The 24,774-nt window shown below is 43.2% G+C and overlaps 1 protein-coding gene across 13 annotated transcripts in view; it reads left to right on the top strand.

The window, feature by feature from the left end:
- Positions 1 to 24,774, top strand: part of ADGRB3 (adhesion G protein-coupled receptor B3) — an 892,370-nt gene that overhangs the window by 511,388 nt on the left and 356,208 nt on the right. For all 13 annotated transcript variants that reach the window (XM_075598089.1, XM_075598088.1, XM_075598086.1 and 10 more), the window contains one exon: positions 4,498 to 4,600. In XM_075598089.1, the coding sequence (XP_075454204.1) occupies positions 4,498 to 4,600 (103 nt within the window). The remainder of the gene's footprint in view (positions 1 to 4,497; positions 4,601 to 24,774) is intronic.

The raw sequence follows: 24,774 nt of genomic DNA, 5'->3' as shown, positions 1-24,774 counted from the left end.
CAGAAGATCCCTCTTCATTGAGGTGCAATCCATCACTACCATAGAGATTACAACTGTCAGAAAAGGAGTCCAAGTGCTCTAAAAAACCCAAACCCTCCACCACTTTATTAGCCATACATTAACATCCCTAATCTCTGACTGTCTCCCTGGGGTACTATATGGCACTGGTAGTATTTCAGAAAATACTACCTTGGAGGTCCTTGCCTTAAGCTTTTGGTCAAGATCCCTGCAATAATTTTTTTGGACCTTCCATCTTTCTCTAATTTTGTCATTGGTGCCAAAGTGTACCAAGACCGCCGGGTCAGTCCCAGCCCCTCCCAACAATCTGTCTACCCGATCTGCAATGTATCGAACTCGAGTCCCTGGGAGACTAAAACTGTTCAGTTCATGCGGTCATGGCAACAGATTGCCCGATCTACCTTCCTAATAATGGAGTCCCCTACCACCACAATCTTTATTTGTATCTGAGCATCTTGAGTCTCCTTTGTGCTGGAGGAACTATTCCCCTCGCTGCTAGAGGAATCAGTCTCCCCAGTCTTGCTATTTTTTCCCTACACTCCCAATATCTATTGAGATGGGTCAGCTAAGAACTGGCCTGCCTCTACCTCTTGCCCCTGCTTTCCCATCTAACTGTAACTCAGCTACCTACCGACTCCTCACTCACAGTGCCACCAGCTGCACCACTAGTCCCAGCCAGAGCCTCCTCAGTGAGCACTATACTCCTTCCAAGATTGTCAATATCTCTCAATATTGCAAGTTTCCTCTTCAGATCAGCAATCTCTAACACTAAAGGGACCACCTGCTCATACTTCTCACAGCGGTATGCTCCCTGGAACAGCTGCTCCAAGTGCATATGTACATATGGCAAGATGTGCATTCAGTGGCATTCTCAATCCTGCTCATTATTGCAACTATGGAGTTATAAGTACTAACAATTGACTGTTCTTCAATATACTATTCCTTGTTTAACCCCTTCCTTGTTTCAACGCCTTCTGGTTCTAACTCCACACTTAATACAACAGCACTTGAAATCAACCAGTAATTCAGTCAAACAGATCAGGACACGCAAGCTAAAGCCCAGAAAGAAATCTAAAAATAAGTCTAATTTTTAATTTAAAAGAGAGTACAGGCATACCCCGCATTAACGTACGCAATGGGACCGGAGCATGTATGTAAAGCGAAAATGTACTTACTGTAAAGTGAAGCACTACCTTTTTCCCACTTATCAATGCATGTACTGCACTGCAATCATCATATACGTGCATAACTGATGTAAATAACGCATGTGTAACAGGCTCTATAGTCTCCCCGCTTGCACACAGCTTCGGTACAGGTAGGGAGCCGGTATTGATGTTCAGGGCGTGCTGATAGGCGCATGCGCGAGCTGCCGTTTGCCTATTGAGCGATTTGTACTTACTCGCGAGTGTACTTAAAGTGAGTGTCCTTAAACCGGGGTATGCCTGTATAGTATGCAATTTAATTGCATTTATCCTGGCCACATATAATTGCATTTATTTAGTATTTTGGCCATATATTTGACATATGAAATGTCTGAATTACATACGGGCCCCAATTTTTTTTTACACCAGATTACAATACTGAGATTGTTAGAAATATAAATCCACAGAGGCTGTTCTTTTGTCCTCTGTATTCCTTTTACCTTGTAATTTGTTTGTTTGATGGCATACATGATTTCAAATTTTCTACTGCTCACTTTAATGTAGTTCCTTGAGGCTATTAGATCATTTTGTGCTTGATCTCATATGAAAGGTCAATATATTCAGACATTTCATCATGTTATGTTTTATTTGGATTGCATTAGCTTTATCGTTTATCGTGAAAGAATCAGCTATTGACATGGCTTTTAGTACTGTACTGTATTTCAAAAGGAGAACCAGATAATACTGTCCAGTTATTTTAAACTAATGTTTCCAATAAAATAATATTAGGGAGGGTCTGTCTAAATTACAACTTTCATATGTATTTCTTAAGTTTTCTAGTTTTAATCATGCAACATGCATTAGCTACTAAATACATGTAAACAAACAGTTGTGTAAAGGGATAAACTGATGTTAAAATAAATAAATGAAATAATGACAATTGTATTGCTTTATTATAGCTTTGGCGATATCCAAAATGTTAAAGTTCATTTGAAATATATAAGGGTATGTTAAATTCCATTATGAGCATTGTATATTTTTCTACAGTATACGATCGTGCATGCTATTAAACTTCTCATGTAGGCTAAAATAAATCATCTGAGTCAAGTAACTCAAGTAATCTGAGCAGAGATTATCTCAGCTATACCTAACAATGTTATACTGTTATGAAATGTTTTGAAAGGAATGACAGGATTTTTAATATTGTACAAAAAAAAGGACTGAAGTAAATGTTCAGTAATATATAGCATACAGTTATACAATGACCACAATAATTAAACTGTGAACCGCCATACATCTGTTTAAATTGTATTGTACTATATGCAGAAAGGCACCAATCTGCATTCAAATAAACAACATTTCTTTATCTCTTCAATATTTCATGTTTTTGTATATTTAACCATTTATTCTAGGAATTTCTTTGTGATAAAAATTACTTATTTAATTTTGCTGATGTGACGTATTCAAAAAGATAAAGAGATTTTAAATGTGGAAAACTGAAGAAAACCATTATATGAAGAAAGTAGCACAATGTTCCTTCTTCTAATCTTGATCATAACATAAATATAAATATATATATATATTATTTAAACAAAAAATGAGCGCAAGTGTCCAAATGAATAAAAAATATATGACAATTTATTAAAACAATTAATAAAAACCTCTAGCAGAATAATCTATATACGATAAACATATAACATAAAACACATATTACTAAATAGTGCTTACAAACATGAAAATGAAATCACCACATACAGCTGATAAGTAAAGGAGGATAACCTTGCTTGTATTTGCCACACAATATGGTTGGGGGACTAGCTCTGTATTAGGAAGACATGTACTGTAGGAGATAACACTGACAATAGATCACATATAAAGTGCAAAGGAGAATTCACATTGGTATTTTAAAGTTTCGGTGAAGCTGGGTAAATGCACCGTGCTCGATGTATATCTCACCATTAACCACTTTTTCCTTGATGATATTAGGATGTCTGTCATTTTAATAAATTGTCAAATATTTTTTATTAATTTGGACACTTGCGCTCATTTTTAGTTTAAATTCGTTTAGATTTAGATTTGGAATATCTTTAATTGAGCTGCATATATCCATAGTCCCACCTACATTTCCTCGCCTATAACTTTGCTCAGATCATTTCACTGACATTTTTATATATCATTCCAAGTGAAGCGCTGGTTCTTTCTTTCTTTCTTGTGTATGTATGTATATATATATATATATATATATATATATATATATATATATATATATATATATATATATATATATATATATATATTATATATATATATATATATATATATATATATATATATATATATATATTTATTTTTTATAAAAATGTTTCACCAGGAAATAATACCCTGAGAGTTACCTCTCGTTTTCAAGTATGTCCTGGGCACAGAGTTAAGATGACAAATGATACATGGTTACAAATACAGTTACATAAGTGAACAGGGTATACATTATATACAAGACATAGCATGCACAGTTAGAGATAATATATATTATAGACATATGTAGCAGTTACAGACCAGGTTAAAATGTGAGACAGCTTTGGCGGTTGTTCCAGTTTTGGGGTGCATGGTAAGAGAAGGAGGAGCGGACGGATACTTTGCTGAAACTTGGGACCATGAACAGTCTTTTGGAGTCAGATCTCAGATGATAAGTGCTGCATGTGGTAGGGGTGAGGAGCTTATATATCTTGTGTAGATCGAAATACAAAGGGTAAAAAAAGCTCCAAATAGAGCATTTGTTTTTTTTAATATTAGTATAGAAAACACATAACATGACCCAGTGGAAAAAAAAACATTTATGCATGAAAAAAATGGCTTAAATATTTCACGGCCTCACTCAATAAACAACTAGTGTACTTGAATGGGTTTGTGAATTAGGTTTTGAATATTCTCCTAAAGCATGGCGATTTATGGAATGCACATTGTTGCTATTTTTAATCACTACCTTGTCCTAGAAGGTTACTTTGGTCTTACATTGACAGTGGTTGTGTGTCCTTTTGAAATGAACTTTATTACAGTATTTTTGGTTATGCAGTTTTTTTTCAGGAATATGCCTTTTCTTCCATATAGTTAAAAAGTGCATTTCATAAGTACTATTTAAAACTGCAACAACACTAATAATTTCAACACAAAAGGGGTTATTTGTTAGACTGGGATAGTGCTGATCAAGGAACTGTCAGTTTAATGAATAACCCCCAAATACTCGAGAATCGAATAGAGAAACAAATAACCAGTATTTGTAACCTTTGTACTTTATTTGTAATTGTTAATTTGCTAATGGTAACTGGATTTTCTTTTCCAGAAATTTTACTGTTGTGAATTCTAGGATCATTGTGGTTACGATTCATCCGGAGCCCAAAACTTCTGATTCTTTGGTGGAAATTGAACTTGCTCATTTGAACAATGTAAGTATTCAATAGATATATACTTCTATCTGTAAAATAATGAATGTGAATAAGGCCATGCTTTTAATATACTTCTGTAGCTGTAAAAATATTGAATACAATGACACATTAAGCATTTTGTTTACAGTGCTTCCTTCTAAAAGATTCTTCAAGAAAAAACTTTTATTAGCTATTTTTCTGGTATCATTTTCTGCAACATCATGTTCTCTCCCACAAACTTCTTCATTTTATCTGAGTGACATAATAATTTTTTCTTGTAGCCCTGGAAAGGCCAACTTCAGTCCTCAAGAACCACCAATAGGTCAGGTTTTAAAAATATCCCTGCTTCAGCAAAGGTGGCTCAATCAGTGACTTAGTCATTGATTGAGCCACCTGTTCTGAAGCAGGGATATCTTTCAAACTTGACCTGTTGGTGGCCCTTTAGCACTGGAGTAGGCCACCCCTGTTGTAGCCTGTGGGACCTATTCTAGTATCTTCGATAAGTGCCTTATCGAGCATTTTGGGCACTTCTCGAACAAAAGGCTTCTCCCCGATCGTTAGCGATCCCGCACAGACAAACCATGCTGGAGCTCAAAAAATGCTCCAGCTCGAATTCTATGCTTTGGGATTCACATCGCGGCTGCAACTTGCAAGCATCTCACAGGTTCTGATCTCGTCACCTCAAGGGTGATGGGATACACGATGTGACTCTGAAGAAAGAATTTATTTTTACTGCATCAGATTGAAGCCGGGAATCTTTAGAGCTGAAACGTATTAATATCAGCTTTTAGAGATCCCCTGCTTTAATCCTATGTAATAAAAACATATTTACACTTTGACGGTGAGGGGGTAACCAGGCTCACTAATAAAGGTCAAGCCCTCTTGGTTGCCCCTGAGTCATGTGGTGGGGTCCTAGAGTGTCAGCTCTTGGACCTGGCTGTCGTGTATGTACTGCTATGTATTGTATGAAAAGATGTGACAATAAAGAATGTTCGTGTTTTTGCCTTTCCAGGAGTGCCAGCAAGCAGGAATTGCTAGGCTATAAGTTTCAGGGTGGGGTTTACGGAGAAAGTCTTTACAGGTTGTGGCTATGTAGCGGGGTTCCCGAGTTACAGGATACCCCAAAGATGTACCTGGGAATCAGATAAGATTCTCGGATACATTGAAGCACAATGCTCCGGTCAAACTCCTACCCTGAAAGGTTCTTGCAGCTCACCGCCAGGAGTCCTTACTTTAGCACAGACCAGAGATGGTTAAAAGGGGCACAGGGATTTGTATATCCCGGGTATAGTCAGGGGTCCCTGGTTTAGGGGGAGTCCCCCACGGTATATGCCTCAAATCCCTGGACCCGGTATAGGAGTTTGGGGTATCTACAACCAGTTATAAGGTTCTAGAGTGAAATTATTTATAAGACCAGCTTTGGTACAATTGAAGCAACCCTGAAAATGAACCTAAGCATTATTTGAAGTAACTTTTATGAAAACGTCTTATAGGAAGGTCTAGGAGCTCTGAAAATGAATGAGTGCATCTTTTCAGTAGATCCTAGGGGATGAGGGACTTAAAAGTATTTAGTAGGCTTTTTATTAACATGGTGTATAACAGTGTATATGTATATGCCCTGTATATGAACTGGGGAATTTCCAAGCCTGTGGTTCCGAGAGACCAGATGGCCACCAAGCTTGGTGCCACTGTGTCTGGTCGGGTCCCAGATTTGAAAGTCTCAGAGATGCCAAGGTGTTAGGGCGGGCGGAGTACCGGAGTTACACTCAAGTACCCACGTCCTGACATGAATAAGGGCTATCCGGCAACCATTTGCCCACCCCAGACTCTGAGGAGCCTGGCACAACGGGGGGTTCAATATGCTAAGTGGCAGAGGCCACTCAGAATAGAACATCACGACTGGAACTGAAAGCCAAAAAGAATACTAGGACTTTTGTTACTATCTCCCGGTCAAGGGATTTTGGCACATCCTGAGCAGATACAGCGGTGGCGTCTGGTAACGCATGCCGAGTCCATTTTCAGGACTTTTGTGGGTACATCCCGGTCAACCAAACACTTTGTTTTAAGGACTATCTAAGGTAGGAAAGGTTAGTTTTGTAGCCCAAATCCCCCAGTAAGTGTGTTTCCTTCTGTATAACTGTAATCTACTGTCTGTACGTCTGTTTCAATAGAATAAATGGCCATTTGTTTTACTCCTTGGTTTTGCTCAATGAATGATCCCAGTTTAAAGGTGTAATTTCCTGGTCTCCCGTGACATACACATTGCTTCATTACCTTAGTACAGTGATTCCCAACCAGGGTTTCGTGGAACCCTGGGGCTCCTTGAAGCAGTCTCGGGGGTTCCTCCTATGGACCACAGACCCCCCATGGGGGTGGTTTTTTTTGTATGTATTTTGTAGGGTGGATTGAGAGAGAGTGGGGTAATTGACGGAAGGTAGGGGCGAGTGAGAGAAGAGAGGGAGGCAGGAGGGAGTGAGTGATGAAAAGAGGGAGTAAGAGTGAAACGCAAGGGATAAATACATGCGAGGCGGGAGGGGGGAGAGTTAGTGAGATGGATGAGAGAGAAATACATGGGTAGAGGGTGGGAAATAGAGGTGGCTCGTGAGGTGTGAAATGTTGTGACTGACCCCTGTCGAACCTAATATGTGTCAGCCAGATAGGGGTTCCCCGAGATTTTTCAAAATACTTCAAGGGTTCCTCCAAACAAAAAAGGTTGGAAATCACTGCCTTGGTGGATAACTGCTAAGGTAATGAAAAGATTAAATACCAGTGCCCAGTTTATAGGGGGTAGAGGGGGTTGGTGAAGTGGCATTTGGCCCATGGTGGGTGTTTAGGGTTGCAGGAGGAGTTAACCCATTCCTACCTCACGGTTTCTGACATGCGATAACTCTTTCTGAATACTGTGATAACACAAATGTCAGACCGTGAGGTAAGGTCATGCCAAACCGTTCGATTTGGCAGAGGTAACACTGAAGCTACTAGAATAGGCCCCTATAACTTGTCATTAGCACTTACTTTTTTGTAATATTAATAACCAGCATTATTATTTTTTATTTGTATGATACCAGCATATTCCGTAGTTCAGTAAAATGTAGGAGTGAGGACAATAACATAAACAATAGTACATACTGTATAAGTAAGTTGATATATGATACCACAGGGGAGGAGTGGTGACATAAGGAATAGAGGGGGGGAGATGCTTATTAGGGATTACAGGGATACAGATGTAGCAGACTGTATTACACCCGTTAACGCAATGTTTTTGCATTAACGCTGGTGCGTTATGTTACAGTAGTGTTATTAAAAACAATGGTTAAGGATATAACACATTATTTTATGCATTAATGTCTGCTACATCTTTAGTTTTGAGTCCAATGTCACTGGCTGCAGTAAACATCAGCCATATGGAAGCAAACACCAAACGTCCTTTGGCAGCCGCTTTGGTGTAGTCCATGGTCTAGAAAAGAGAGAGTCCCTTAAGTGAAATGAGGGACAAGGTACCAGGGTCCCACTCTGGCAGCACAGGGCAGTATAAATTCCTGTCTGGGAAGGCTGGCAATTATAAGCAGTCAGAGTATGCTGGTCAGCTGGTCCTGGGCAGGAGGGATGGAGAAGTGTCTCTCAAGAGTCTCTATCAAGTCTGCTGCCTTGTGCAGGTTCAATAAATCCATCAGCAATTTAGTGCCATCCAGTGGGAATATCAGCATGAACATCCTAAGCATTAGTTGCTACTGTATCATTAAGTCTCAGCTTCTATATAAAAACATAACCTGCTTGTACAAATTATTCGTTTTTGTTTGTGTACAAAATAATAAAGTGCATTTTCTATACATTCAGCAATTTCTGCATGAGGACACAGTCCTTTGTATGTAAACATCTTTATTCTTCATTTGTTTATTAGCTGACATCTTGAAACACATACAGTAAGTGGGTTGTGTGATTTAAGACATTTAAGGCAGAACCAAGTTTATTAATGTGTCAAGTCGTGTCTGCGTTTTATGTCACTGGCAGTGAAAATTTATAGTTTTGAGGTCGTAAAGTGTTTACAAGGTTATTTTCTTAATGACAACAAAGAGTTATTTGTTATACTGAGTTGTACTGGAAAGCTGTATTTGCATTAAGTATATTTAGTAAATGTAATGTATGAGAAACATAGAGATGTTAAATAGTAGTAAAATAATGTTACTGTACATGTCTATAAATAGATTTGCTTATACAGTCTTTGTAAAATAGCTGATTTAAGTGATAGCTAAGAAACCTAGACCATTTGTCTTAGGCTCCGAACTACTTTCGCTTTTTTTTTGCATCAATTAGTATACAGACTCCGCTATTTATCTTTTAATGAGGGTCAATTGCTTTCAGTACCAGATAGCTAAATGGTAGTACTGCACTTTTGAACTCTAAAAGCATGGTTGAAAACATGATCACTTCCTACCTATTTTAGCAGACACTAACTTCTAATGTCATAAACACAGTATGAAGGAAACTGCATTAAATGCGCAGCTATGCATGTCCTGGCATATATTGTAGACATTTTACATCTAATGTTCATGAAAAACACATCATTCCTTTTTATAAATTTTGAAAGGTTGTTTATATTCTTGCATCCGTGGAACTTGTCAGCAGAAGTTTCTTTATTGTCCATGTTAATGTATGTGTAATTCACAACTGCCTAGAATACTTAGCACACAAACTAACTTCTAGGTGCTTCCACTTGAACCTCTCATGAATATAACTTCTTTCATTGGAATGTTAATTAGGAGAGAAGATACCATGTGAAAACAGATATTCTTACCTTACACTTATGACTTGCGCTCATTTTAGTTTGATGCCAGTACAAGCCACTGATGCTACTTTCAAAGATGACATTTGGGTACTAAAATAATCAATGGTTTTCTTATGAATTGTTGCCACATTGTGAGTTACAGAGCCTTTTCCAGCTTCAGAACAAAACAATATGTTGCTGCTATCATGGTTTGGGTGGCAGCGGGATGAGTATACAAATTCTGGGAAACAGTGACAACCGTTTCATTAAAATACTATAAATATCTTTGTCCTGAGTTTGTCACCACTTGTTTAGGGTGTTTAAAAATGTTCACGCTAAATTAGTAGTGTAAAAAAAAAAATAGTATACAAAAAAATAAAATCAATATTAGCTATATTATGGATAAAACACATTGATAACATTTTGATCCCTACACGAAACATAATCAGGGTTTGTCTCCATCAAAACAGTAATCATGTTCATACTCTATGAAGAAGAAAACGTTGGTAATATATTTTAAGGCACGACATACAGTACCTAATTACCTAATGCGGGGCTGGGGGGGGGGGGGGAAGGAGGGAGGTCGTAATTAATACAGTAGCTGTATTTTGTTTCCTGTTTTTTTAAATAGGCGCTACAACCTGAGAGTCTTCAATAAGAAGGCTATAGGAAAATAAGAAAACGCTTCATATGCTAGTTGCAAGATCTTAACAAGATTGCTGTAACTTTTTACTCTGTGTGATGTTCCAGCATCTGTGAAAAAACATACTGTACTGTGCAATTTACTAAGGGGTGATAACACTTAAGGCAACTTACTTTATATAGCTTGTTGCACATTAACTAAAATAGACCTTCAGGTATTGCACCTTAAGGCCTCACACCACTTAGTATATATGACCAATGGAGACTGTGCTTTGAACAATGGAGAATTTGGCCATGCTTTCTTTGTTTTTTTCTGAGATTAATATATTGCAAACAGATTTTTTTTTTATTACATATTGTATTGAAGGTATTCTGAACCCCGCTCTCCCCTCTCTCCCTACTCCATCTATAGTAGAAATATTCTTTGCTTTATTAACCTTAATAATTGCATATTTGCCATCAAGCACAACAGAAAAACTAGAAAATATTACTGGACAACTTTACTGGATGTTGCTTGAAGTGCTTACTTTCCTTGGTGCTACTAAATCAATTGAACTGTTCACTTAACGCTTGAATTTAATTATGCAACCTATTGAAGTAATTTCACTGTCACCTTACAAATTTTCCTTTCCCAAACAGACATTTTATGATGTAATCATGTCGTGTGTGTATGTAGGTAACAGTTTATTAAAATGAGGACTTTGACTTTACTACCTAACGTGGAAGGTGTAACGTAAGAGGCTAATACTAAGAAGGAACGGGTATGAAAAGGAGGAGGAGGTGTATGTGATGGATTCTTATTTGCCGCTATAGAGAGCAAAGGAGAGTGGGAAAGGTCTGATATTTAAAAGCAAAGCTCAGGTGAGATTAGTTAATTGGCCTCCTGCAGCAAGACAAGCTGAAAGTCTGGACTGTAGTTACCACTCCCCCACATAACAATCACAGTTATAGTCTTACATTTGTCGTGTGTATACTGTATGCACAGTAGGTAATGAATCAGTAAAATGTTAACAAATTGGTAATGATTTATTAAATTGTGACCTTTGGGTTTACTACCCTAATGTAGAAGGTGGAGGGTTAGAGTCCAAAAAGATTGTTACCAACTAAAACTCACAAAGCGTGCGTAGCAGCATGTAGGAACACAAAAGAAATGCTGTGGAGGGATCCTGTGAGGAAATGACTGCTGCACTGCCCTTTCTTTATAATGAGCACATACTGTAGGTATTTAAAATGCCCAAAGGAAGGAAAACTATGCATGGATAGTAATGCACGCCTGCATCGCTGACCAGGCACCAGGGGCGAAGCTAAGATGCCTGGAATGGAGAGGGGGGAGTGATTTTCATTTTTTTTTTATAATGACAGGAAAAGTATGGTAACTTAGCTATGCTTCCGGTCTCACTTAACATGAAAAATTGATTAGTGAAAAGTGTTCAATGTGCAATCGTATAAGAAGCTTTCCAGGTGTGCCTAGTTATCAGCATGTAGAAAGCATTGCATCTATTAATCAAGCTCAGCAAAATTAATACCATGCACAGTGTATATTGATAATTTGTCACTTAAACATGTGATGGTTAGTAGATCTGCATGTCAGACATCATTGTCGTTTCAATATATTGTGTATAGTGAATCATATTCAGAAGCAATGCTGCAGTACAATGAATTATGATAATCTACTACATTTTGCTACAATACTTAACAATACTATGTCTGTTGATGATTTATTAACCTAACTTAATTTACAGTAACTTAACATCATGTTAAAACTAACCGTGTATCTTCAAAGAGCAATCACATAACATTAAGCCATGTTTTCTCCTGTGAAGGGCATAGTGTTATCTATAATGACATGCAAATGAGCTATTACCATAACATCATATACTGTATCAAATAAAGTCTGTTACAGTTTACATGAATGTTACGTTATTTAAGTTTTACATAAACTTGAGGCGCCTTGGAAAGGAGTAACGCCACAGCTAGGCATAATTTCAATAACATAGCATTATTTCCCAGCATGATTCCCCTCTTTCTCTCCACTTCAGCAAAAACACTATTTTGGGGTCTGGAAAAGAGTAATGTCAAGACTTGCATTAATTCACGTTATTTCAACATAACTCTGCGTTATGCTACAATATTGTGACATTAGGCCTATGCAAATGAAATGTAGTTCAGACATTGTTTTTGCATATAATTAACTTTGACGATATCATGTTAGATCAGGGAACATAACATCCATTCTTGTTTTAGGTAACCTCACATTCTGAGCCCTGGTTTATCCGAGCTTTGGATCTAGCCCAAAGACTTAGGTATGTGTCCTCATTTAGGGAATTATTAACTAAACAACACCATGGGTTATTGCACTGGAAAAAAAAGCTTGATCTGCCATTGAGTGGATAAAGAATAAGCCCCGAAGGTACTCTACTTCAGTGGTGTTCAACTCCAGTTCTCAAGACCCCCCAAAAGGTGTGGTTTTAAGAATATCCCTGCTTCAGCACAGGTGGTGCAGTCTTTGACTGAGCCACTGATTGAACCACCTGTGCTAAAGCTGAGATATACTTTAACCAGACTTTTTGGGCGGTCCTGAGGACTGGCGTTTAGCACACCATGCTCTTCTTCAAATACGTGCCCATTTCTTTCCTCTTCAATCAAATAGCAGTAAGAATTAATTTCATGAATAAAATCAGAGTATTTAAATCCAGTAAAATTCATATTTAATAAAAGGCGATTTCACCAAGGTTTAAACAATGTTTCTGCATGTATAGCAATCTTTTTTCCAAGCTTCATCAACTTTGCCAGTTTTTAGATATTACTGTTAGTAGAAGTCACAGGCCATTAATTATCCTTTGACACTCTCCTTATTTTTTGTAACAGGCTGTTATTAGAAAAGTGTCATGCAGTGCTGACATGGCAAGAAAGATTGTAACTTTTTCAGAAAGTTTGTGAAATTTGAGATGATATTCCTAAATTAATCATTCTCAGAAATCCACTGGGAAGTGCAGATTTGTTTTCCATTGTCTTGGTGTCACTGTCCCTGTTTGGTAATAAAAATGTTGGGAGGAAGGCCATAACTAAATCCTCTATGCACATTGGTTGCTAAATGAGAATGCTAAATCATTATCTTTACCACATGTTGCTGCAAGCTGAATTTTTGTGAATCAGATTAATTACTAGGGAATATCCCACAAGTTTGGAGGAATGATGGTTTTAAAGAATAGCAAAAGGCTAAACTACATATTGATCATTATTATTCATAAAGATAGTGAGGATACATAACACTTACAAGCACAGTTACATCTCAGACATGTCCCTAAACCTGCCCTAACCCATAATCACATTGCACACAGTGCTTCCACTGCAGCTAGGAATTCTGGGTAATGACATGCAAATAAGAAAGCACAGTGCATCACTTTTTGCTTTTTATCATTTTTAACGTAGATCTGTCTGCTGTTTCACACAACTTTTAAAGCAAAGCATGGGCCAAAGAAGTGCAGGGCCAGCAAACCTACTCACAGATTGCTGTCTCTACTTTTGGGTAATACCAGTCTTAGCGACTTTGTGCAGGGCCGCTGATGGGGGGAAATCTGGGGACTCTGAAAGACATCTTTAATAATTAATAACTAATATTTTTACATTAGGCATCTGTAATATCTTTTATTTCAGAACCCTATAGTAGAAATGACATTAATCCCTTTAGGGTTTGTGGCTTCCATGGTATACCACAGGCATAAAGAGGTTAATATTAACATCAAACTACACTACCCGCTTGCCATGGCTACCTTAGAAAAACAAAACGTTAACTCCTACCAAAGCCATCAAAATAATCCAAAACCCAATGGCATAAACAAAATAACAACCATAAAAAAGAAACCAAGGCCTGATGGCCTATTTGTAATCCAAGACCATCCTTGGCCTACGACGTGGGATCCTCAATTTGACATGAAGCTCTCAATCCTCTGTTGCTTGAAGAATCTTCTTGGGTGAATATTACTTATTTTCTTCTTAAAAGCCATTTTCTTTCTTCATGTATTTTTCACAACCAGATGTGGCCCCATTATAGACGTATGGCTTCTCAGAGAGCCCAGGTCTTTTATAGGGGACGTGGGCTGTTGCAGAAGACATGTCACTGGAAAACATGGTACATACACAAATCAGAATACTTGATGTACCATGTGATTCCCTCTGTTTAAGACGATATCACCGATTTGGCCAACCAAAACATGTCATCTTACAGAGATGGTGGTGAAAACCCTATTTTTATTACAGGTCAATGTGGCTATCAAGGTTCCCAATGAGAGGCCCGAGGTAGCCACAATAACAATCAATGGGTTTAAGTTTTAAATGTATCTTTTTTATTATTTATAATGTATTTTTGTTTAAATACATTTTTTATTTTGTATACTTGTAGCCCTGGTAAGAAATGGGGCTATATGTCTTTCCTCCTCCTGTGTAAGCCCTGGTAAGGGCAGGCTGCCAGGAGTTATCATGGGTTTCCCCCACCTCAAGCACTGCTCTGAGTGATGGAGGTAGGCCACCTGACTCTGTGTCTAAGGCAAGAGACACAGGGGAGGGGCCTGCCAAAATCATAAAGGGCAGTGCACAGCCTATTTAGTTGGGTCTGTTCAGTTCCTGTGTGTTGAGAGTTCAGAGTTAGAAGTGCATGGAGTGCATAGCTGGAGAAGGAGGTTATGCGGCCTATGATTAGAGCTGCTAGAAATATAGTGAGCTATAGGTGGACCAATTCCTCTCACCCTGCTTAGGGGTGAGGGAAGAGCTAGCCCCACCCTGGGTGCCCGTGGCCTGGGGTGGTGGCAGGGACACAGATACCATCCTGAGGGAGAGCAGTCTGGAGGAAGAAAGACCCTGTACCTGATTGACAGTGTTGTTGCTGCTACTCTGCTGCTGACAATAAAGAGCTGCTGCTGCTTTTACTAAAGACTGTGTGAGACTGGAATCTCTCGTCCCTGAGTGGGGGACTCTCTGGAAGGATTTCACCCCTCATCCTTGGGGCTTACCAGAGATGGAGGCGTTGCACCATTAAATGACACGGAGGCATTCACCCCAGTAACCTGGTCCTGTCATCCCCCATACCATCGCGGGAGTCTCAGGCCCTCCTGTTGCCAGCAGGTATGCACCACCCATATACACTTAGCCAGACCCTAGTACAGAGGGGGGGCCCCAATCTGCGATTGGCCCCGGGAAGAGGGGCTACATTGGAGGCACTGCTGAGATCATACAGGACAGGTTTTCAGCGAAGCAGAGCTGGAAGCGTTAAGTACACCTTCCAAGAAAGTGCTGCAGAAAGTAGGGCGCTATTGCATATCAGGGGTAGTCAGGGGAGCATGGACTCTCGCACAGTACGCCCAGATCCCCAGCAGACAGAGCGGAGCGGCGCAAAAGCCGAAAGCACGCCCACCTGTGCAGTGACTGGGCGACAGACAAAGCCACGTCACGCAGAGCGAGAGAGTGCCCCTCCTCTTGTTTCCAACAGAGGGAGGGGGCACGACAAGAGCCAATCAGAGTTCTCTCCAGAGAAAGGAGGGGCAGGAAGTTAGAGCGAGGAACTTCACTTCAGCTTGACTATTGAAGGAGAAGGAGCTAAGAGCGAGCTGAATTACTCAACCCCCGCACAAAAGATGGCTGATCTCAGTGTGACCACGTATAATTTTCCAGGAGGCTTCCTGGTTGGGGAGGTTGATGGGCAAGAATATCTCCGGTGCCTGTGTGTACACTGCAGGACACCCGGAGCGGCCCCGAGCTCGACCGCACGATGCCCCCAGTGTGGCACGTTTTATTTATGGCCCATCGAGCCCTGGCCTATGCTGAAGACGCCGCAAGGTGCTTCCCCAGGCACACTGACCGAGGTGGCGGAAGCGGAGGAGAAGGCTATCCTGTTCCCTATGTCACCCCTGAGGGGGGAACCAAGGCCCAGCCAAAAAGAGATGTCCCGGCGGAGAGCGTGACCGCAGTGGAGGTACCGGAGCTGGCCCATTTCGTACCACTACCCACTGGTGGTGCCGCAAGAGCTCAAGGTGACTCCCAAGCGGAGGAACCGTTAAAGTTGTCTTCGGAGGAAGGAAATGGCCTATCATCGGTGGCGATGCGCCTACCGGCGAACCACCCCAGCTGTAATAAAGATGGCGTTCTACTTACCGGTGAGATGGAGCAGACGAGTCCGGAGACCCCCCGACGGCGAGCGCTGATGCGGCCTGAGCCGCGTAGACGTCCCCCGGCCGGGTTGACTCCCAGTGCGGCGGAGATGGGATCCGAAACGGCTCCGGAGGAACCTACAAGCATCAGCCGACAGCAGAGTGGTAAGGAGACAACCCCACCCCCTTACTCCCGCCAGGCGAAGATGGAACCTGCAGAGAGAGAAAGGCTTGCGGCCTACCTGCCGTCCGCAACCCGGATGGTCCACCACCGCCCTTTCTGGTCCTCGACGCACTTCCGGTGCGAGACCACGGAGCGGATGGAGATTCCGCGGCCACCAGCAATGACGTCACTTCCGAGTCCCCCTGGCACAGAGGCCAAGAAGCTTTGTTCTCTTCAAAGAGGAGAGCGGCCATGGAGGCAGCGCTCGAGACGCTCAAGGCCCAAGTCGCCACAAGAGGAGTACGAAGCACGGCGGAAAGGGCAAGTCATAAGATGCCCACCGGTCGTTTCATTGCCCGACTCAGAGACACTTTGCAGGACATTGCTGATCCCCTGGTCACCACCCCTAGCGCCATTGCCCCGGCCATTGCCATTGTCCCGTCACATGTCATGTCACCGGGTCCTAGCAGGGATAAGCTGAGACGCCCAAACATTCCAAGGATTGGAGGGATTGGGAACTCAGTGATGAAGGGTCTGATGGGGAGACACCATATTCTAGTGTGATATGTGTGTCTAACCCTGTTGCATTTTCTCCTGTACCTAGAGGTAGGGCCCGAGGGTCCCAGATAGCTGCTCAAGCGGGTCCTGTGAGTCCGATAGTGCATAAAGTGAATCCCACGATCTACACCAATGTGATACGAGGTGGACGCGAAGACTCACCCTCTACTGAGGCCGTGACGTCAGGTGTGTCCTCACAGACGGAGTCTGACACAGATGTGAGGGTAGGATCCGGATACGAGCACCAAGATAAGTGGTGGGCACCGCTGTTCACAGGGTACCACAAGGGTATGGACCATACTCGGTTCCTGCTTATCAAAAACAGTATAGTTGGGCTGTAGGCACCTTTTCTCCCTAGGAGGTTGCTGATGAGCTAGAATAAAGGTATATGGAAATTGAGCAGAAGATAATAATTCCCAAAGGCCCCGGCATTTTGTATGATGATGTTGCCCCAGAGGAGCCTCAGTTTTGGGTACTGGCAAGCACGGCAGGAGACCGAAGGCTGACAAAGCTAAGTAGAGCAGACAGAGCCATAGTGGCCTGGTACAGGCAATCCCATGGTTATGAATTCCCCTATGTAACTGAGCCAATTATGCAGGAAATAGAGGAGCAGAGAGATACATGGCTCCGAGAAGCTGTGACAGAGTGAGTTTAATTCTTCCTGGTGCAGCCTCAAGCATTAAGATCAGATTCTTGTGGGGAGGTGTGAGAATAAAGGAGGGGCAAGAGAGGGCCAGGGTGCACCTTATCTCCTGCCTTTGGCAACCTTACCCCCATCTCCTCTTGGGGGGGGGGGGGCAGGGAGAGCCACCAATAATGAGGATGGGGCTTGATGGCCGGTGAGTTATGGAGTAGAGGAGCGTGTGATTCAGAATTTAGCCAAGGGTCCAGACAAGTTGTGCAGTGGAGAAGGATGGTGACAGCCAGGACATGACTGCTTTGTGGCTTAGCTCTACTTTAGAGACTGTAGTACAAATAGGTTCAGGATTCTTTGCTTTGCCTCCCCCATGGGGCTCGCATTTCTGGTTCACACCTTCTGTCCACGACTTTTTTTTTTTTCAACTTAAGTTTTATTAAAGAGTTACATGTACATCAGACATTGCATACATTTTTATCCATCTCAATATCAAATCATAGTCCAGTGTCCAAGTAATCTATCTGTGCACAGGACAAACTGGAGAGACATACAAATACCTCTATTCTAAACGTAGGGGAAATAGGGGGGGGAAGGGGGTGGAGAAGTATCTTCTACTGTGGTTCCGCTGCGGACCTTATCACCTCCGGCCCATCTCTTACAGGGGGTGGCTGGGGTCTCACCGGTCCCACCTGCGCCCTCCTCGTGGGACTCTCATTGTCTCCCGTCTGTCTCTTGTTTTTGTTGTCATTGCTTGTGTTTGTGCTGCACTTCAACGGGAGAGCGCATTTCTCTCTATTATTGCCAAATTGGGGACCTGTCCACCCCCGGTATGTCTATCTGGGCCACCCACGGCATCCAGACTTTAAGGAAATTTTCGCCTGTGTCATTTACGAGGCTGGTCAGTTTTTCCATCTGACAGACCGTCCAGATTCTGTTCCGAATTGCTGCTATTAATGGGGTCGTATTTTGTTTCCATCGTGCTGTGATCTCCCCCCTCATTGCCGTTGCAAAGTGAGATATCAGTTTATGGGCATGCTTGGATAGGCCTTTTAGCGGTCTGTTCAGAAGAAACAGCCATGGGTCCAACGGGACCTCAACGTCTAGGATTCGATTTAGCCAATCTTTGGTTTGTTCCCAGACCCGACTATTTTGGGGCAGGACCACAGCATGTGTAACAAGTCTGCTTGTTGTCCACATTGTCTGGGACACAATGGGGAGTAACCGGGCAGAAATTTAGCTAATTTTGTGGGGGTGTAGTACCATCTCAACATAACTTTATATGCGTTCTCCCGTAGGGTCGTGCACATGGAGCTCTTGGAGACCGCAGTCGCGATTTTTGTCCACTCCTCCAGTTCCAGCTCCTCCCCCAGGTCAGACTCCCATCTGGTCATATAGCCCAGTTTTTCCGTCACTTCCACCCCCGAACCCATCACTTCCTTGTATAACTGCGATATGAGTCCCTTAGTAGTTGTCACTGATCGACAGAGCTTTTCGTAATTTGTTAATGGGCTTATCGGTTGATAAGCCTGGTAAAATGCTCTGATCTGGAGGTATCTAAAGAATTCAGCATTTGGGATATTGTTATCAGCTTTTAGCAGATCAAAAGTTTGTATGCCTCTTCTACCCTCCAGATCTATTAATCGATTAAGATGGTTAGCTTTCCAGATTGCGAAATTGGGACCGTTCAGCCCCGGAGCAAATAATGGATTATCCCACAGGGGGGTCATACCTGATTTTTGGTGGGTCAGGGTACATTTAAGCCTCGTTCTCTCCCACACCGAGAGTGAGTTGGTCATTGAGGATAGCGGCCATTTGGTGCCCGATCGCACCTTTTTAGGGAGCCAAATTAGGTTTTTCAAGTCAATTGGGGAGCAAATCTCCTATTCTATCTCGACCCATCTTTTTGAGTCCGGGTCGCCGTGCCATTGCACAATTTGGCATAATTGTGCCGCTTTGTAATATGAGAACAAGCAAGGTACCGCCAGCCACCCTGCCCCCGTTTGTCTACGCATTATCTGCTTGCTTACCCTCGCCTTCTTACCCCCCCAGATAAATTTATCTATTTCTGATTGAAGCGCGAGGGTTTCCGTCAATCGTATCGGCACCGGTAGGGTTTGATACAGATAAAGAAGGCGGGGAAGCAGATTCATCTTAATGCAGTGGATCTTCCCGATCCAAGAAATTTTATGTGTAGCCCATCGCTGTATGTCCCCTTTCAGGGTGCTTATTAATTTAGGGTAGTTGGCCTGGTATAGCAGCTTGGCTGTCTTTGTCACGTTGATTCCCAGATATTTAATTTGATTTTGCTGCCATGCAAAATTAAAGTTGAGGGTGATCAGCTTCTCCAATGGTTTTGGCAAATTTATGTTCATGGCCTCTGATTAAGCCTGATTAATTTTGAATCCGGAGATCCTGTTAAACCTCCCGAGTAAATCAAATAGGTTTGGCAGAGAGGTAAGGGGCTTAGCGATTGTCAGGAATACGTCATCCGCATAGAGTGCCACTTTATGCGACTGGCTTCCAATGACAATACCTGAGATGTCTTTACTGTCTCTAATCTGAGCAGCGAGGGGTTCCATGCATAATGCAAATAGAAGTGGGGAGAGCGGGCAGCCTTGTCTCGTGTCACTTCTAATTGAGAAGGGATCCGAAACGAATCCTCGGTGGGTCACCCTCGCTGACGGATCTGAATATAGGGCCAAAATAGCTCTTGTCACCTTCTCCCCCAGACCAAATGCTCCAAGTGTAGCCTCTAAGTATGGCCAGTCTATCCTATCAAATGCCTTTTCTGCGTCCAGGCTGAGCGCCATAACTGGAATCGATCTCGTATTGGCTATTTCTAACAGATCAATGATTCGCCTGGTGTTATCTGCTGCCTGCCTGCCCGCGATAAACCCGACTTGATCTGGGTGCACCAGCCTGGGTAGGACTAGACTCAAACGGTTGGCCAATAATTTCGCATAGATTTTAATGTCCGAATTAATCAGGGAAATTGGTCTGTAACTACCACATTCCTGCGGATCTTTTCCCTGTTTGTGTATTTCTGAGATGGACGCTTGGAGCATGTATCGAGGGAAAGGGGTTCCCCCCAATACTTGATTAAACATACAGAGAAGATGAGGTGTCAATTGCTGTTTATATTTTTTATAGTAAAGATTAGAGAATCCGTCAGGACCCGGGGCCTTAGAGGGTTTCAAATTAGTGATTACCTCCATAACCTCTTCCGAGGTGAAATCTCTACCCATTGCCTCTCTTTCAACCGCACCCAGACCTGGGAGGTTCGCACCCCTCAGGAAATCCCGAAGGGCCCCGTCCGTGGCAGAGGAGCGGATCACCTTCTTCCCATCGTATAATTGCTCATAAATTTTTTTAAATTCTCCCACTATATTCTGAGGATTAGCCGAGGTTGCACCTGATTGTGTTCTAATCGCCTGAATGTTATAATTGGGGTTGAGCATTCTGGCTAGTAAGGTATCTGGCTTGTTCGCTTTTTCAAAAAATTTCCTCTTTGACCAAGTCAGCGCCTTCTCGGCCTGAGATGTAAGTAACAAATTTAGCTTCATCTGTGTGTCCATAATCTTTTGAAGGGTTGCGGGGTCAGGAGACCGCTTATGCTGATCCCACAGGGTTTTCAATTTCTGTTGATCCGCTATGATTTTAGCGTTTTTCTCTCTCTTTCTCTTGGCCGCAATACTGATGAAAATCCCTCTTAGTGTTGCTTTGTGTGCCTCCCAGAGGGTGGTATGAGATTGAACGCTCCCTTTATTTTCTTTAAAGAAATGTCTAATTTCGTTACCTATCCTTTCTTGTAACTCCGGTATTTTAATAAGGGATTCATTCAACTTCCAATTTGCTCCTGGCCTGTGCATACCTATTTGTGTGCACCGTAGCTCTATGGGTGCATGATCTGACCACAAAATATCGTGGATTCCTGTGTGGGAGATCTGCGGGACCAGTCTGCTATTAACAAAGAAGTAATCGATTCTGCTGAAGGAGTTATGTGGGTGGGAGTAGAAAGTATAGTTTTTGTCTAGGGGGTGTAGTTCCCTCCATATGTCCACCAGTTCTAAGTCTCTTAGTCCCTTTTCCAGGGCTTTTGGTCTTGCCTGTAGGCCAGTCCTTGGGGGTCCTGATCTATCTAGAGTCGTGTTCAGCACTGCGTTGAAGTCGCCCCCTATTATTAAGGCGCCTTTGGCGTGTCTCTGAATTGCCTTAAAAGTTGCTGTGTGGAAATCAGTGTCTTGTCCATTGGGAGCGTAGATAGTCACCAATGTGATATGTTGTTGTTGGATAGTCCCGGTCAGTAGGAGAAACCGCCCCTCTCAATCTTTCTTAATTGTGTCTACCACTAAGTCTATGACCTTGTGGATAAGTAATGCTACTCCCCGCTTCTTCTCCTTTGCAGAGGATAAGAACGCCTGCGTATAATGTTTATCAAAGTATTTTGGAAAGCTGGTGGAGCTAAAATGTGTCTCCTGTAGTAGCACAACATCTGCGCCCTTTCTCCTGTAGTCCGTGAGGGCTACCTTTCTTTTGCGGGGGCAGTTTAGTCCTTTGGTATTATGTGATATGACCTTTAATGCCATAGTATGTGTAGTGTCTCACCTGTCGTCAGTCGAGGATCCCAGCGGGGTGGCCCGATGACCCTCAGGAGCCCCCGCCGCCCTGCGAAGTCCTGCGGTGCTTCAGGTCGCAACGTTGCTCCACCTTGGTAGAAGATAGGGGGGGGAGTGGGGTACACAATGGGAACGAAGGAAACAGTAGGAAAGGTAAATATAGTGGGGAAGATACTAGTGGCCCCAGGCCACTGGCCTTCCCATGCCTTTGGAATGTGGGGGTCTCGTGGGGCCGCTCCCAGGGCTCCACCCACCCGTTTGACGGCCCCAACCCCCCTCCTCCCAAGGACTTCCTCACCCTTCGGCGTAGGTTCCCCGAGGCGAGGTTGTAGGCTCATGGCACCGACCAGACTGCAGCTCCGGCCGGCGGCTGCATCTGTATATATAACTTTTATAAATCTAATGGCTATTTTACTAACAAACTGACTCTACTGCTCTTGGTTTCTTTCCCTTTATAGTTCAATTGGACTCCCTGGTCAGAGCTGTGGGCCTTAATGATAACGTCAAACTTTAACTTTAATCTTTAACTCTAACCTCTAAACAATGTGTTCCCTACCTGTACTCTATGGGGTCGGCCTGTTCGTGTAGCCCCAGGGGGAGGGGGGTCTGTCCCCTCTCGGGGTGCTCCCTCCCTTGTCTCCCTTGTCTGTGTGGCTGTGGTAGGGGGGAGGTATTTAAGCATGAGGGTGCTATGCACAGAGCGCTCAGCTATGTAGTACTGAGTCATCCCTTATTTTTCGTATTCATTCATTCCTCCTTTCCCATTGGTTTTAGTTTCATATAGGGCGCTCCTTATGTTTTCTGATTCTCCCCTTTCTATTTCGAATCCTATAGCTTCCCCCTCCTCTACCTTCTCCTCCTCATTGTGTGCTTCCCCGTTCTCCCCTTATTCTCAGAGTCCCCCGGCCCCCCCTCTCCCCTCCTCGATCGTGCGAGCGTAGCGTCATTATCCAGCGCGGGTATCCAGGACATCCGCCGTCTGTTGCCATCCCGACTTCCGGTCGCGGCGCCATCTTGTGTGTGGCAGGTCTGCTATCCCTTCGAACTCTCGCGAGAGGAGACAGCTCCTCCCCCAGATCCTCTCCGCTCCGCCTCTCCTTCAGTGTGGGGTGCATGCTGATCCAAGATGGCTGCCATTTGGAGGGGAGCGCCGTCCGAGCCCAGGGACAGGAGTGCCACTGACCTGAGGGGGTCCGGGACTGAGCTTGCAGCATCTAGGCCTCAACTGGAACAGGTAGGGAATGTCTTTGAACTGGAACTATCGCAGGGGACTTCACTTAGGATTGCGGGCTTGTTTCTTCTTTTCCCCTCTTCTGCCTTCTCTCCAAGCTGGCTCGGGAGCTGGCTCTCCTGCTTCCATCCCCTCCGGAATCTTATCTTGGAGCCCCAATTTCGTAAGGAAGGGCACGCCATCTTCAAGGCGCCTTATAGTGTGGGCCTTGCCGTTCTGGACCACCAAAAGGCCAAAGGGGTACAGCCACCTATACCGGGTTCCTTCCTCCCTTAGGACTTTCGTGATTGGGGTCAACTGTTGTCTTTTTATTAGGGTGGTGGGGGAAATGTCCTGATACACGTGTATTTTGTGACCTTCAAATTCCACCTCGTTTCTGGTCATTTGTCCAAATGCCTCTTTAACTCGGAAGAAATGGAATCTGGCGATTATGTCACGTGGTCGGTCTCCAGGTTGGGGCTTTGCTCTCAGAGCTCTGTGGCAACGATCGAGGTGCAGGTCTCGCACTGCTTGGTCAGGCATCAGGTGTTGCAGCCATCTCCCCATAAAATCCTCAGGATCTGTCTCTGATTCTGGCACCCCACGTATGCGTAAGTTGTTCCGTCTGTCTCGGTTGTCAGCATCCTCCTGCCTGTCCACAATCTCTCTGACCGATTCCTGCACCCGGGCCACTTGTTTATCCGTGCGCTGGAGTGCTTTTGTGGTGGCATCCATTTTCCTCTCTAACGAGTCAGTCCTCTCCCCGATCCCCCGTATATCTGCCCGTATTGCCGCCTGTTCAGATTGCAGGCACCTCTTAATATCCTGACAAAATTCTTTCAAATCGCTCCGTCTAACGATTGGGTTGTCCGAGGTGTTTTTTCCCCCCTCCGCTCCGACCTCCTCCTCCTCCTCAGATTCTGAGCCGCTGCGTGCCATATTCTCCTGGCTCTTCATGCGTGCAGAATCCCCTTTCGCGAAATAATCGGTGAGGACTGTTGATGTGCGCTTTGATCGAGTCCCCTTCGACATCCTGCTGTCTTAAGGCAGCTTTGAGTCAGTTTATTGATTAATCATTCGCGTTGTGCTGTTAGATTTTAATATTTTGCCGCTGGCTAAAGACGGAGCAAATGGCTCGGACGTCCATGCAGTTCAGCCGCCACGCATGCGCCCCTCTGTCCACGACTTTTGAAGCCACTTGGAGGAGGAATTAAATAATGATTTGAACACATGATGTTATGCCCGGGTTGAGGGGTTGAGGTTAGAGGGATAACAGGGTCGCCAGTAAGTTTTGAACTGGACAAGAGGGGAATGATGAAACCCAAGAGCCAGGACTCACATATGTTTAACTAGTATTTGAATGTCAAGGGTTTGTAGTAACCAGATGAAGACGAATGCTTTATTTACATAATGGTCAAATCAGGCTTCATTCACTAAACTACACCAGTGGCTACGCATCAA

This window comes from Ascaphus truei, chromosome 4 (genome assembly GCF_040206685.1).
Source record: "Ascaphus truei isolate aAscTru1 chromosome 4, aAscTru1.hap1, whole genome shotgun sequence".
Lineage (NCBI taxonomy): Eukaryota > Metazoa > Chordata > Amphibia > Anura > Ascaphidae > Ascaphus > Ascaphus truei.
Note: the sequence above shows the minus strand (reverse complement) of the source record. Positions and strands in the feature narration are given on the sequence as shown.